The following is a 13,132-nucleotide window of genomic DNA, read 5'->3' as shown; positions in this document are numbered from 1 at the left end:
GTGGCTGTTTTGCTCCCCCTAGTGTTAATGAAGTAGAAGTAAACTCGAGCCAGAAGCTGAAGGCAGTGAGTTTATCATCATGTCAGTGTATTTATTCTTTAGAGCAGATGAAGTCATAAGTCCAGTGAGAACAGACATGACACTTGTCCCGAGATGATCTCTGTGAGACTGCTTCATTATTAATTAGAATCAACCCAGTATGAAGCTGAGAAACGAAGCGCTCCTCTTTGACTTGGAAAAACTTTTACCAGCTACACTGTTAGTGATTTAACTGACTGATAGATGCAGTATTTGAATTGTTCTGTGGCATCGTGGACATCGGTGCCATTCTTCATCTTGAACTCAGTCAACTTTCATTTTTCAGTTTTGAAAATTCCACATTCGTGAAAATGAATAACTTTATGTAGTATTTGATACTCCAAGGGCGACTTCCTAAATTCACAGGTAGACTCTTAAAGATTTTCCTGTCAAGCTACAGCAAAGACCTGGTGAAACAGTTTCCAGTCGTACCTTGTTGTGGATGAAATGTATTCGTAATATTTATCATTTTTACAGTTATATGCAGTGGAAGGATCAGCAGGTAATCAAGGTTAACTTGCACTTCTTTCACAAGAGAAATATCTGAGGTATATTTACAGGATCTTACTGCTACATATTTTTAGATTTAGAAACATCTTTCTTTTTTTAATCCTTTGGCAGTCTTACTATGAAGACAGCTCATTTTAGTACATCGTATAAATCTTTTTTAAGACATAATACTGTTTCAAACTGTTTCAGACCGTGTGTCTCTTTGTGAATAAAATACAAGCTTTTAAATCAAACTTATCTCAGAGATTCAGATTAAAGTCTGAGGATTAAAAGTGAAATATCAGACATTTAGGAAAGAAAAATCCTGCAGAGTGATGTTACAGGTATTTTGCCACTGGGACAAGTATGGAAAAAAAAAACTTTATTATTCCGATCTCTTTTCAACATTAGAAGAGAAGGAACATCATGCATCCATAAATTTAAACTTAGTACATGTGCAGATCTGTATTTTAAAGTGGACTGGTTCACATCAGCTGAGGTCAGACTCTAATAATAAATCTCTGAAACATGAATCCAAGACTAAGACTCAAGTCTATCAACAGCTGAAGGAACAAACATGTACCAGTACTAACAAGCAAAGGAAAAATAACACTCAACACCCATTAATTCACAAGATGGAGATGGATGAATAATCACCACCCGAACCTGTGTTATGTTTCAGAGAACTTCAGTAACTTCACTAACTAACCAGCAACTGAGCTTATATTTAATAAAAAAACAGAAACTAACTCTATTTGTACAGACTTTGCAGATTCATTACTCATAAAGGGGGTAGCAGATAAGGAATGTTCATACAGAATGTCCTTTTATGTCTCTATATTTTCCAGAGTGATGCTATTCTTTTTGTATATTTTGCATATTCTTTCAAATTTGATATTGTTTTTTTTTTCGTTGTTGATGTTTTTTGTATATATTCTTGTTTAATTCTGTGCTACTGTGACATGGAAATTTCCCATACGTGGGATAAATAAACAGTCTTGATTTCTAATATTATTAAATATTAAAAAAATGCATCAGTTTGGGAATAAAAAGCCACAAATGTAGAGTTTCATCAGTTTTAAAGGAAAGGAGACTTTCAGCGCGGTGAATCAGTCACAAGAGAACGGAACATTTTTCAGAAGTTCCAGCTCAGCTCCACTTTCCACTGCAGTAAATTTAAGAAGGCAATAAAACAGTAAGAGTCAGTCTGTTCTTCCTGACGGGAGTTGCATCATGACACGATTAACTACTGCCTTTTATTCGGCACTGTGCACGGAGTGAGGAACGTTTAATCAAAAATAATAATTAGGATCCCAGGACAACAACACAACAAGCTGGACTCACATCAGTCATAATGTCACGTCACTTTATAATCTCTGGTAAACACGTTCTTTCCAAACTGCAGCAGGCAATCCGTTTAATCCACTTAATTTTAAACAAAAAAACACTAAAGACATTTCAATGTTTCATGTAAACCAATCAGCCACGACATTAAGACCACTGACAGGAGACATGAATAACATTTAAAACAACACAATGTTCTGCTGGGGAACTTTTGGACCTGGCATTCATTACACATGTAGCTCCCACCTATACCTCAACAAGTGGTTAAAACATAATGAAATAAATAAAAAAACAATAATTAAATTATATATATATATATATATATATATGCATTTATCTTGCAAGGCTCACTCAGGTCATATTAGGACATCATAGGATAATAAACTTTTTTTTTTTTTAGATATTTTAAATGGCTGTTTACTTTCTCCTTATTGTAAAAAAAGACAATAAATGATTTCCCTGTCCTATTATACAATAAAACAGTATTTTCAATGCCTGTTTAATATTGTTATTTATTATTTAGTACTACCTACATTTGAGTAAAGCACATGGCTACTACAAAACATATAAGCTTCGTACATAGGTTAACATCCGTACTTAGACACACACCAAATGATACCTCAGAATAAATTTAAATATCCCAAGATATATTTAAATGATAAATAATACAAAAAAACACAAATGTGTCAAAAAAAAAACTATAAACTTTGTTTCAGCTTTGCAGATAATGTTGAGCACGTCTCACTGAGTTGTTTTAAACTTGATGTATGAATGAGAATTTAGCAACAGTGGTTGTACAAGAGAGAAATGTTATTTATTTATTTATTTTTGCTTATTTAAATGTAAATACTATTTGCATTCGAGTAAAGTACCACTACCACTGGCCCAATTCAGTGAGGAATATTATTTTTTATTTATTTATGTATTTTTTTTTCTTTGCGCAGTACTTTTTTTTTTTAATTTTTTGCACAGTTCTGTAAATGTGTAAACACTATTTACATTTGAGCAAAGTGCATGGTAACTACAACTGATCCAGCCTACTAAGAATTTTTATTTTATTTTTTCTTTTAATTTATTTATTATTTATTTCCACGGCACAGTAAATGTACAAATACTATTTACATTTGAGTAAAGCACATGGCCGCTACCACTGGTCCGGTCCAGAGAGGAAACCTTCGTCTGTCTCCTCTCACGACCCGTCCGCAGCGCGCTCCCATAATCCCCCGCGCCGGGACAAGATGGAAGAAAGCAGCGGCCGCCGGAGAACAATGTTTTGGCAATAAACCCCCAAAAGCGGCGACCACGGCGACGATACAGGCACGTTTGAAACCAACTGCGGTCATGTGTAGGTGAGTGGGAGACGAACTGGACTTTTGTTCGAGCCGAGCGTCCGGTTTTTGTCGAGATTTGAGCGAGCGACTTGTACGTAAAAACCTGGGAGATGGCACACCGAGGACCCGAGCATCATTGTTTCTGATGCATGGGCCGTAATGCGGGTTTTCACTCCGGAGGAGGAGGGGGGTTAAGTTAGCAGCTAGCGGCTAACTTACCATGTTGTGGGATTACGGGACCCTCCCTCTTGTTCACTGTAACATGTTGATAATAATAATAATAATAAAATAGAAACAGGGAGACTGGACTGAAGTTCATGGGAAAGAGTGCAAACTGGAACAAGAAACACACAAAAAATCAAACCTAGGAGCTCATGGGCCGCTTCAAAGGAGGTACAAGGTACATGGTAATAATCATAATAATAATGATAAGTAAATGTTAAATAATGAATGTTAATAATCGAATAATTACAAAAGTGACTGTAATATGGGAAATAAAACGAATACAGCAGAAAGGGAAAAGAAGAGCACGGCTGAAATCTAGGTAAGTAGCTAGTTAGCATTATAGCTCATGGCGGCTTGATTGTTATAAACACAGCTGCCTCGAAGCGTTGCACTTTCCTTATTTATCACGTTTAATTTTTAGTGTAATTATTTTTTTGTACTTGTGGCTTTTTGGTCGTTTCACTTGCGCCATAGTGCACCGATGAGCCCCATCCGGTCGTGATTAACACCTAAAAAAGCCAGTGTTTAATTCCTTAAACCGCGTCTATTTTATTTATTTATTTGTTGTTGTTTGTTATTTGATATTTATTTCTTATTGTTTTTTATATTTTTTCTTTGTGATTCAAGTCGCATGAGAAGGTATCGGTCGTTAATTGAGAAATTACTTTTTTTTTTTTTTTTATTTAGCATTAGCCAGCTTGATAGCCTCTCGAGACTAGCGTGCTAAAACGTTACGTTGCTAATAACGGCTATTACTTTACAAACTGTTTAATTATTTATTTTACACACAACACGGTTATTTCGGCGACATTTGAGTGTGTAGACTTCAGTTTAAGGGCAAACTGTTGGGTTTTGCGTCGTCCTAACCGATTGTTTTGATTCAGCGCTCTTGATTGTGTCTCATTGTGGTGGCTAGCCGGCCAGCTAACCGTGCTAACTAGCCGGCTAACAATTATGCATCACAAAAGCTCATCCGCTCTCTGTCTCTCCTTCATGAATGCGGAGACAAATGGTCAGCTGGTCTAGACTAAACAATAAATTCTCACTCTCTTCGTTGATCCTGGCTTGCGACGATGCTACACGTCCAGTTTAAAGTCACCAGGCTGCTCTTGTGTTTAAATGGATTTGACCTGAATATCGTTTTGTTTTCAGCACGTCTGCTGAACCGATTAATTAATTAATGCCAGTATCGCAACCAAAGCCAATCCCTGCTTTTTTTTTTTTTTTTTTTTGGGGAGGGTTATTATTGAAACGTGGCTAATATTCGGCTCTAGAAAGAGCATCTAACTAAAATAAGTCCTAAACAATAGAGATATATGTGTGTAAGGTTCAAGGTTTTATTTTGGCTTCTGTCCAAGTCACATGTGCTAAATGTTGAACAATACCTGAGGTGGATAACACGTTTTGAAATGCCACCTCTTGATTTTTAAGTATTTTTATATGTATATATTTATGTTTATATTGAACAGAATTCACAGAAATATTATAACTTTTTTCTTGTTTGTACTTTTGTTGAAAACGCAGAGCAATTTGTTGTTTAAAGTCTCTGCATGCAAACCCTCATACAATACAAGTTATTGATGTTATTTATCTCTAGCACATTTTTTCTGTTTGTTATTGAACGCGTGTTTGAAGGAATAGTATTTTTGCTTTAATTTAAGCTCAAAATGTTTAACACACTTATTGTCTTCCCGCTGACCAACAACTTTTGGTGACCTGTTTGTGTTTATATAAATAATATACAGCGTATCTCCTGATTCCGTGTTATGTATTTTTAACCAAGTTATTTTTACACCATTTACTACATATTAGACTCATTTGAAGAATCCATGTAGAGCAGAGCACATTTATATGAAATAATGCGATATACTAACATTCCAGACTGGTTAGATTTGACCTGGAGGACGGTATAAGTGAGGTATTTATTTGGTGGAAGCTAAATTCATTTTGTGCAAAGTGTTTTGTTTAAAGTTTCCACTTGCTGCATGCAGTGCTTCCGCCTGGTAAACCCCATCCAGTTAAGGAATTAACGGGGATAACTGGATGAGAATTGGATCATTATAGTGTTTACGAGGCGCACAGTGAAGGCAAATTACCTTCATAGCCGTTATGGACCGAGCCTCTTAAACCTATTTATTCTATATATAGAATTTAACACATTTCTTTTGTTTGGGATTTAAAGCTTTTACCCTGAACTTTGGGATATGATTCTGTCGTCCACTCTCCAAAGACAAAAGAACTTCTCAATTAATTAGATGAATTATTAGTTGCAGCAACTCCATAAGTCCAGTTGAATCACTCAGGAGGTGGTGGTTAATTTCTCTTATCAATATATAATATATGTATTTCTGTCTGTCGTCTCTTTCAGGATATTCTCCTCCTGCATTCCTCTTTAGATCGATTACCCGCCTTCTCCCCCTGCACAAAGCAAAACCACCAACATGAGTATTATCCAAGACAAGTTAGGCAATGAGTTTCTGCGCAACGGAGGCATGGACCCCAATTTTGCACCAGGTATGCTTATGTTCAGCCACCTGCCGCCAGTCACCAGCTTCACGCGGCTGTCGTCCCCGTCCGTCATGGGCGACCTTCCCCAGGAGATGATCCTCAAGAAAGAGCGCGACTCGCCCCCAGACCACCAGGGTACCACCGCGGCGGCGAACACGGGGGGCTTCCTTCACAGCATGGGCATTAAGCAGGAGCGGCTAAGTGAGCTGGATTACCGCATGCCCCTCTACGGCGGGGGCGGAGGAGGAGGAGGAGGAGGAGGAGGAGGAGGAATCGGGGTGAACTGTGCTGGAGGGGGCGCGGGGAAGAGTGGCGCCGACATGCAAGATATGTCGTACGGCAACCACCACCAAAATCACCAGAACATGCTCCTGCACGACCTCAGCCTCAGCAACGTCCGTTCCCTCGGAGAACCGGTGAGAAGCGGTTCTCTGGTTTCTAAATATTGCTTTAGAAGTGTCAGTCAACTTGCCCTTTGTTTATTCATAGAGCCTTTGTTTTTCAGTGGTGATTTTACTTTTGTTGTGCCTTTTTTAGATGCCTGTAAGACAAGGAAAAGAGCCAAAAGAGTCATCAGGTAGACGAGGGCGGAGGAGCAACGGGGACGGACAGGGAGGCAAAGCTCGAAGGAAACGCAACGATGCTGCAAAGGTAAACTGCTCACCTGTGATGGATTTAAAAGAATGGTCATAAAACTTCACTTCAACCTAACTTGTGCTTCTCCCTCCGCTTTTTTTTTTTTTTTTTTTTGTAGGCCATGATGTTAGACGCAGATGGATCTTGTCTGTCCCCCAATTCGAAACCACATATCTGTGAGCACTGTAATGCAGCTTTCCGCAGCTCCTACCACCTGCGCCGCCATGTCCTCATACACACAGGTGAGAGACTTTTACTGCTTATTGGTGCTGTATTCCTTGAAATTGACACGTGTAAAGTATTTACGCAAACACTTGAAGGTCACTTTGTTGATAAGAAATGATAAGACATGTAATGAGGACACCAGCAGTAAAGGGGAGAAAAAGGCAATGCTGGGTTGTCTTTGCTACATAAAAGTAATTTTGCGGTAAACTGTGATGTAGACGACGAGTGTGGATGAAGTATAAAGGCCCAGATCCATTTCCCAGAATGTGAATGTATCATTGGGAGCAGGACTGTGTTATAAAAGTTTGAAAAAGTAAAAGTAAAATAAGATTTATGATTACACCACAGTCTTCCTTATTACTGTGATTTCATGACCTTATTTTTAAAACCAGACAGTCCCTGAATCCAGAGGTGAGTCACGGATTACTCATGTTTTTTCTGGATGTCTTAGTCACTGTCATTGTCGGGAATTCTGCACGTGGGCCTGTGAACTCGAGCTGATAAATGAGTCACAGGAAAAGCAATATTTTAAAGCCGTCATTTTATACATGGAGGAAATCTGGTTCCTTGCTCACAGTTATGTGGCAGGCTGGGCTTTAATTAATGTGGTGAGCGGATGGTTGTACTCTTGATTGCACAGGTGAGAGGCCTTTCCGGTGCAGCCAGTGTAACATGAGCTTCATCCAGAAGTACCTGCTCCAGCGGCACGAGAAGATCCACAGCGGTGAGTCGATATGTTTCGATACGTCGAAGGTCTTAGTTGATTGTGTGAACGTTGCAGAGAGCTGCATGGCCACTCATACAATCATTGATGTGTTTTTTTTTTACAGGGGAAAAGCCTTTCAGCTGTGACCAGTGTAACATGCGCTTTATCCAGAAGTATCACATGGAGCGGCACAAAAGGACTCACAGCGGCGAGAAGCCATATCGCTGCGATACCTGCCAACAAGTAGGATATTTGTAGTCTCTCTACTATATATACACACACACACAGGGACACGTAGTTACATGTGCAACAGATTCATACGTTTCTCTGTCCTTTCCACAATTAAAATACACTCATAAAACTCTCTCCTCGTGGAATTGCTTGTGTTTTACGATAGTTTGTCAAATGTTTGTCATAATGTGATGGACATTATGAACAAAAACAAAGGGAAACATTTGGGGTTGTTGTTTGATATCCCTGTCATATACTATCTACTTACCTCTAATGTATATTTTCTATATAAAAAAAGTATTGCTTCTGTACATCGTATGAAAACTAAGCCCATGTTTCTCTCTCAGTTTTTCTCAAGAACAGACCGGTTACTGAAGCACAAACGGACTTGTGGAGAAGCCATAAAGAAGGGCCTAGACCCGAACATGCTGGAGCTCAGCGAAGCAGAGCTAGGCCAGGGCAGCTATTCACTCACTCAGGGAAACTCTACCACCTCCGGACGCAAGAGGGCCAAGTCCAAAAACGGCGAGGGGGGCGAGCGCAAGAGGAAGAAGAATGCCTCCGTGGCAGCGGCCTCGTCTTCCGGGGGGATGGCCCGGGACCTGGGCTTACAGGACTTCAGCATGGAGCACCCCTCAGGCTCCGACCCCGCCATGCAAGGACGTACTCCCAAATTGGTCTTTAAAAAAGGTGGCCGCAAGGGGCTTGACAAGGGCCTCCTCGCTCTGGAAGATGGCGCAGACGGACAAAAACTGCTGGGCCAGAAGCCCGGCTCCATGGATCACGTGGAGGGCGCCGGCCTCGATAATATGGGCCTGCTCCACGGACCGGGGGGCAACAAGCAGGGGCCCGCCACCAGCAGCAGCAACTACGATGATGCAATGCAGTTCGTCAAAAAGCGGCGCTATCTCCACGCGGTCAACAACGACTACGGGGCCGGCTCACTGCACATGACATCCCAGGGCGGCAGTGTAATCCAGGGCTCCCTGGGGCCCGAGCCAACGCTAGCCATGCTGGACTCGTCGCCGCTGGAGCTCAAACACGACAAGTCGGGCATTCCAGACGAGGTGCTGCAGAGCCTGTTGGATCATTACAGCCATAAGGCGGAGGGGGCGCACCACCACGACGTGACGTTCGACCTGCCGGACCACGCGCACCACGTCGACCTCCAGCCCGCCGCCCCCGTCACCCCCGAGCTGGAGGACGACTCGGCCAGCGGCGGCGACAAGACGGCGGTGATGAGCGAGTACTCGAAGTTCCTGCTGCAGGCCCTGGAACGCACCAGCCACAGCGGACCCTTCCCCAGCCTGGGCCCGCCGGGGCCCTTCCCCCTCCTGTCGAGCAGCTCCAGCCCGACGGGGCCCCTGTTCTCCGACAAACACGTGTATTCCACCTCGCCTCTGGATTGCGGCTACCCGCCCGCCGTCTCCTCCCCGCTGCCCATCGCCGCTCCTCCCTCGTCGTCGTCCTCCTCGTCCTCCTCCAAGTCCCACTACGGCATGCTCGTCGGCTCGCCCTCCCAGACGGCCTACCACCTCGGCCTGGAGCCCACGAGCCACCAGCAGCTGACCCCGTCTCAGGAGCTGACGGAGCAGCTGGAGAAGCAGCACTCCTCCCCCGGCACCTTCAACCTACCTCCCCAGGACCTCACCGCTCCAGCGGAGGGCTCCAAGGGGCAGCAGCAGCAGCAGCAGCCCAAGGCAGGAGGGAGCGCCGCGCCCGCCAACGGCTCCAGCTACCCCAGTCTGTCCCCACTGAACCCCCCGAAAGAAACAACGTACCAGATCGAGAACTTCGCCCAGGCCTTCGGCTCCCAGTTCAAGTCGGGACGGCGGACCCCTCTGAGCTACGGCAGCGACCCCGGGGCGGAGGTCGACCACCGAATACGGACTCCAGTGTCAGAATTCTCAGGGTATACCAGTTTGTTAGCTGACGTCAGTGAGCCAGTGAGTACAGGATCAAAAACCCCGACAAGCCAAAGTTTCAGATAAGGGTCAAAGCGAGGTGACTCCGGTAAGGGGCGCTGTTCTGTTACTGTCCTGTGCGGCCCCTGTACCCATCCTGATTTTGTTCTTGTAGCAAAGTTTTTCTTGTTTTTTTTTAAACACTGCCATTAAATGTTAATACATAAATGACCAGGGAGGGTCTTACATGGCCTCAAAATGCAATTTTTTTTAAAAAAAGAAAAAAATTCTCATTTTTATTATGTAGTTGCTTAATTTTTTTTGTTAAAGAGTAGTGATTTTGATATGAACGTACCGTAGATTTAAATGTAATTTAAAAACATTTAGAGGGTAGCTAAGAACTTGCTTGTTTTTTTTTTGTTTTTTTGTTTTTTTCCCCTCCTCCTTTTTCTGTACCCCCCCCCCCCTTTTTTTTTTTTTTTTTTAACCAATCATCACACCATTGTAAAGTAATAATGAACAATGCTGATGATTTTTCAATAATAATAATAACATTTGTGGCAGGGAAAGGCCCAGAATTCAAATGGCAAAAAAAAAAAAAGGAAAAAAAGTATATATTGTCTGTTACAAGAAACGTATTAACTCAGGAAAAATAGGCAAAATTGTGTAATAAGACTTTGTATTATGAGATGCAATTAGCACAGTTTTTTACAGGTGTACTTTGAGACTACAAAGATTTTGTTTTTTTTATTTACTTGTCAGAACAACAAAATTACAATACACGATCATACTTGGTTTCTACTGCGTGCAGCTTTGTCGAGATTATGGTACTGTTATCAATGTGAAGACGTCCACAATTTTTATTTTTTTTTATTTTTCTTCTTTTACATGACACATTTACTGGCTGTTGCTTCAATGAATCCTGCATAACCACGTACTCCTCGACTTCCTGCACCAGTTTGTGCCGCAGGCGGGAAAAAAAAAAGAAGAAAAAAAGACGCAGCTTAGGAAACAAACAAACAAACAAACAAACAAAAAAACTAAAAGAATCCACCCGGCCGTCACGTTTTCAGGATGCAATTTAAAATTTTTTTTTTTTTTTTTTGTCGTCACACAGTTGCTGAAGTGTCACCACTTTTCTTACTCCACGTACTCCTCGCTGTTCCTTTTTCTTTTTTTTTTTTGTGTCTGTCAATGGAATCAAACAAGCACTTTTTTTCAAACAAATCATCATTGGAAACGACAATAACCCATCCAATTTCTGCATATGTGAAACGTGATTATTATGCTAATGGTTATTAATATTATTTTAAGAGGATAAAACTGTGAATGGGAGGGAGGGTGGGACAATGGGTGGGTTTGGAGGGGTGGGTGGGCTATTCAGTGGGGTTTGATAGGGGTTGACTAGGCATGACCGTGGGCATTTAAATGTATTTTGTTGCTTTTTCTCAAGGGTAGAATATCGGGGAGGGGAGGGGAGGGGAGGGGGTTCTTACGGTTGTTCGGGTGATGTTGTAAAAAGATGATTTGCCATAATTTTGTTATACAATATTTTGAGAGTACCTCTTTGTATTTAAGTGTTTTTCGAGAGACGGGCTGACATGCTGGATCCCTTATATCTTTAAAACCCACGGGTGTTTTTTAATTTTTTCCTCCCTCAACGCATACCTTGAAACGTTTTTTTTTTTTTTTTAATTTATTCTCTTTATATCAGCCACACCACAATGGTAGCAGGTTTTTTATTATTTTTATTTTTATTTCTTTAGGTAAGCAATCACCGGACCTACACCCAATCCGTGTCTTCTTTTGTTTCGTTTAGTTTATGGCAAGAAAATCGCTCCAGTAAATAAATACAGTTCAGAAACAGAAAAAAAAGGTTCTATCCCCTCCCTGAAATGCAGCCCTGCACTCGCAAGAATAAACAATGGCCTTCTTTGTCTTCCGTGGCTACAGCCATTCTTTCCCCGGCAGCCAGGGTTTGATATTTAATTTAGTTGATTTCCTGTGAGCCGACCTGCCTCCCCACCTCCCAGTCCCCCATCGCCGCCTCCTCCTTTTCCCCCTACGCCTGTGAGCTCCACAGCCAAGAGACTTTTTAAAGCTGCTCGGATCGCAGGGAACAAAGACCGACTGACCAGCCACTAAACTCCAAACACACTATGCTTTTAAAGAGAGAAACAAAAAGAGTGGGTGACATGTAGAAAGAGAGAAGAAGAAAAAAAAAAAAGACAAAAAGATTGACCTGAATATACCTCATATCACTAAAAAGCGCAAGAAAGCAGGGACACGCGTTTCATGTATGTAGTGGAAATATTTGTAGTATAGGTTCGACATATTGTATAATCATTTAACACTGCCTGTGTTTACAATTATAGAGCAAATGACTCATCAAATGCAAATGTATTATTTCTTTTCTTTTTTTTTTTGTTCTGTTTTTTGTATAAAAACAACCACGCCAAGCAGTGTTGCATTATAGATGCCTCATAGAACATTTTTCTCATGTTATAATCCCTTATTTTTGTTACTTGCCATAATGTGTTTTTGATATGATCTCTAGAAGGATACTGTTTACAAAAATGTACAAAAAAAAAACACTAAAACTGTGTGTTTTATTTTTTATTTTTCATTTCTTCGAGTTTTCCTCCAGTATGCATGATAAAAGACATTTTTGTACGGCTTTTTTTTTTTTTTTTTTTTGTCTTTCCTTCTTCCTCCTGATTGTCACCTCAATACCAAATTTTGTAGCAGAAGCCACCCCGTTCCTTTGTCTTATTTGTTCTAGACTCTCGTGATATGATTTCCCCAGGCTGTACCTGTTATTGAGATGATGAACGGATTAGAGAAGCCAATAAAACGTTTTTTTTTTTGTTACAAAAATACTACATGTGGAGTGTTTTTGTCTCTTTAAGGCACAGAGAAGAGAGTATTATACTATAACCCAGTAACAACTACATTTATTTACATTATTGTTCAAAAACTATTCAAATTTGTGGAGAAGAATTTGCAAAACACGGATCGACATTGATGAATATTTGCTGTGATGACTTATAAAGAACATAATGGAATAGAAAACCATTATGCGTTACATTACTTAACCCTTATGCATGAATTGTTACTATAATTGTAACCTCGCATTTAAAATATTTCCTCTAAAAATGTGTTTTTATTGAACCCGACTGTAAAATGCAAACCCTCACGCTTATACGGTAAAAGTAACACAATTTTATAACTGGACCAGACGGCACATCGCAGTAATTTTGCCAACGGTAAAGTCTCCTAAGATATACAGTATTATGTGCATTAAGCGGAAGGAAGGAGGCGGAGGATGAGTGGAAATGTCAGGAAATGCTACATGTCTAAGTAACATCCATATGAACGAACACCAGGTCCAAAAGCTTCCCAGCAGAACATTAAATTATCACAAGAGGATTTAAATGTTACTCACGTCTCCCGTC

At 41.0% G+C, this 13,132-nt stretch overlaps 1 protein-coding gene across 1 annotated transcript; it reads left to right on the top strand.

The window, feature by feature from the left end:
• The first annotated feature begins 3,001 nt into the window (after positions 1-3,001).
• On the top strand, positions 3,002-12,556 carry LOC125022680 (zinc finger protein 281-like). The gene is made up of 7 exons (XM_047609539.1): positions 3,002-3,260; positions 5,836-6,391; positions 6,513-6,626; positions 6,730-6,853; positions 7,477-7,560; positions 7,667-7,785; positions 8,121-12,556. The coding sequence occupies exons 2-7, from the start codon at positions 5,909-5,911 to the stop codon at positions 9,762-9,764; spliced, it is 2,568 nt and encodes an 855-aa protein (XP_047465495.1). The 5' UTR covers positions 3,002-3,260; positions 5,836-5,908; the 3' UTR covers positions 9,765-12,556.
• Positions 12,557-13,132: the final 576 nt, after the last annotated feature.

This window comes from Mugil cephalus, chromosome 16, assembly GCF_022458985.1.
Source record: "Mugil cephalus isolate CIBA_MC_2020 chromosome 16, CIBA_Mcephalus_1.1, whole genome shotgun sequence".
Taxonomy (NCBI): Eukaryota; Metazoa; Chordata; class Actinopteri; order Mugiliformes; family Mugilidae; genus Mugil; species Mugil cephalus.
This window is presented reverse-complemented; position numbering and strand designations above follow the sequence as displayed.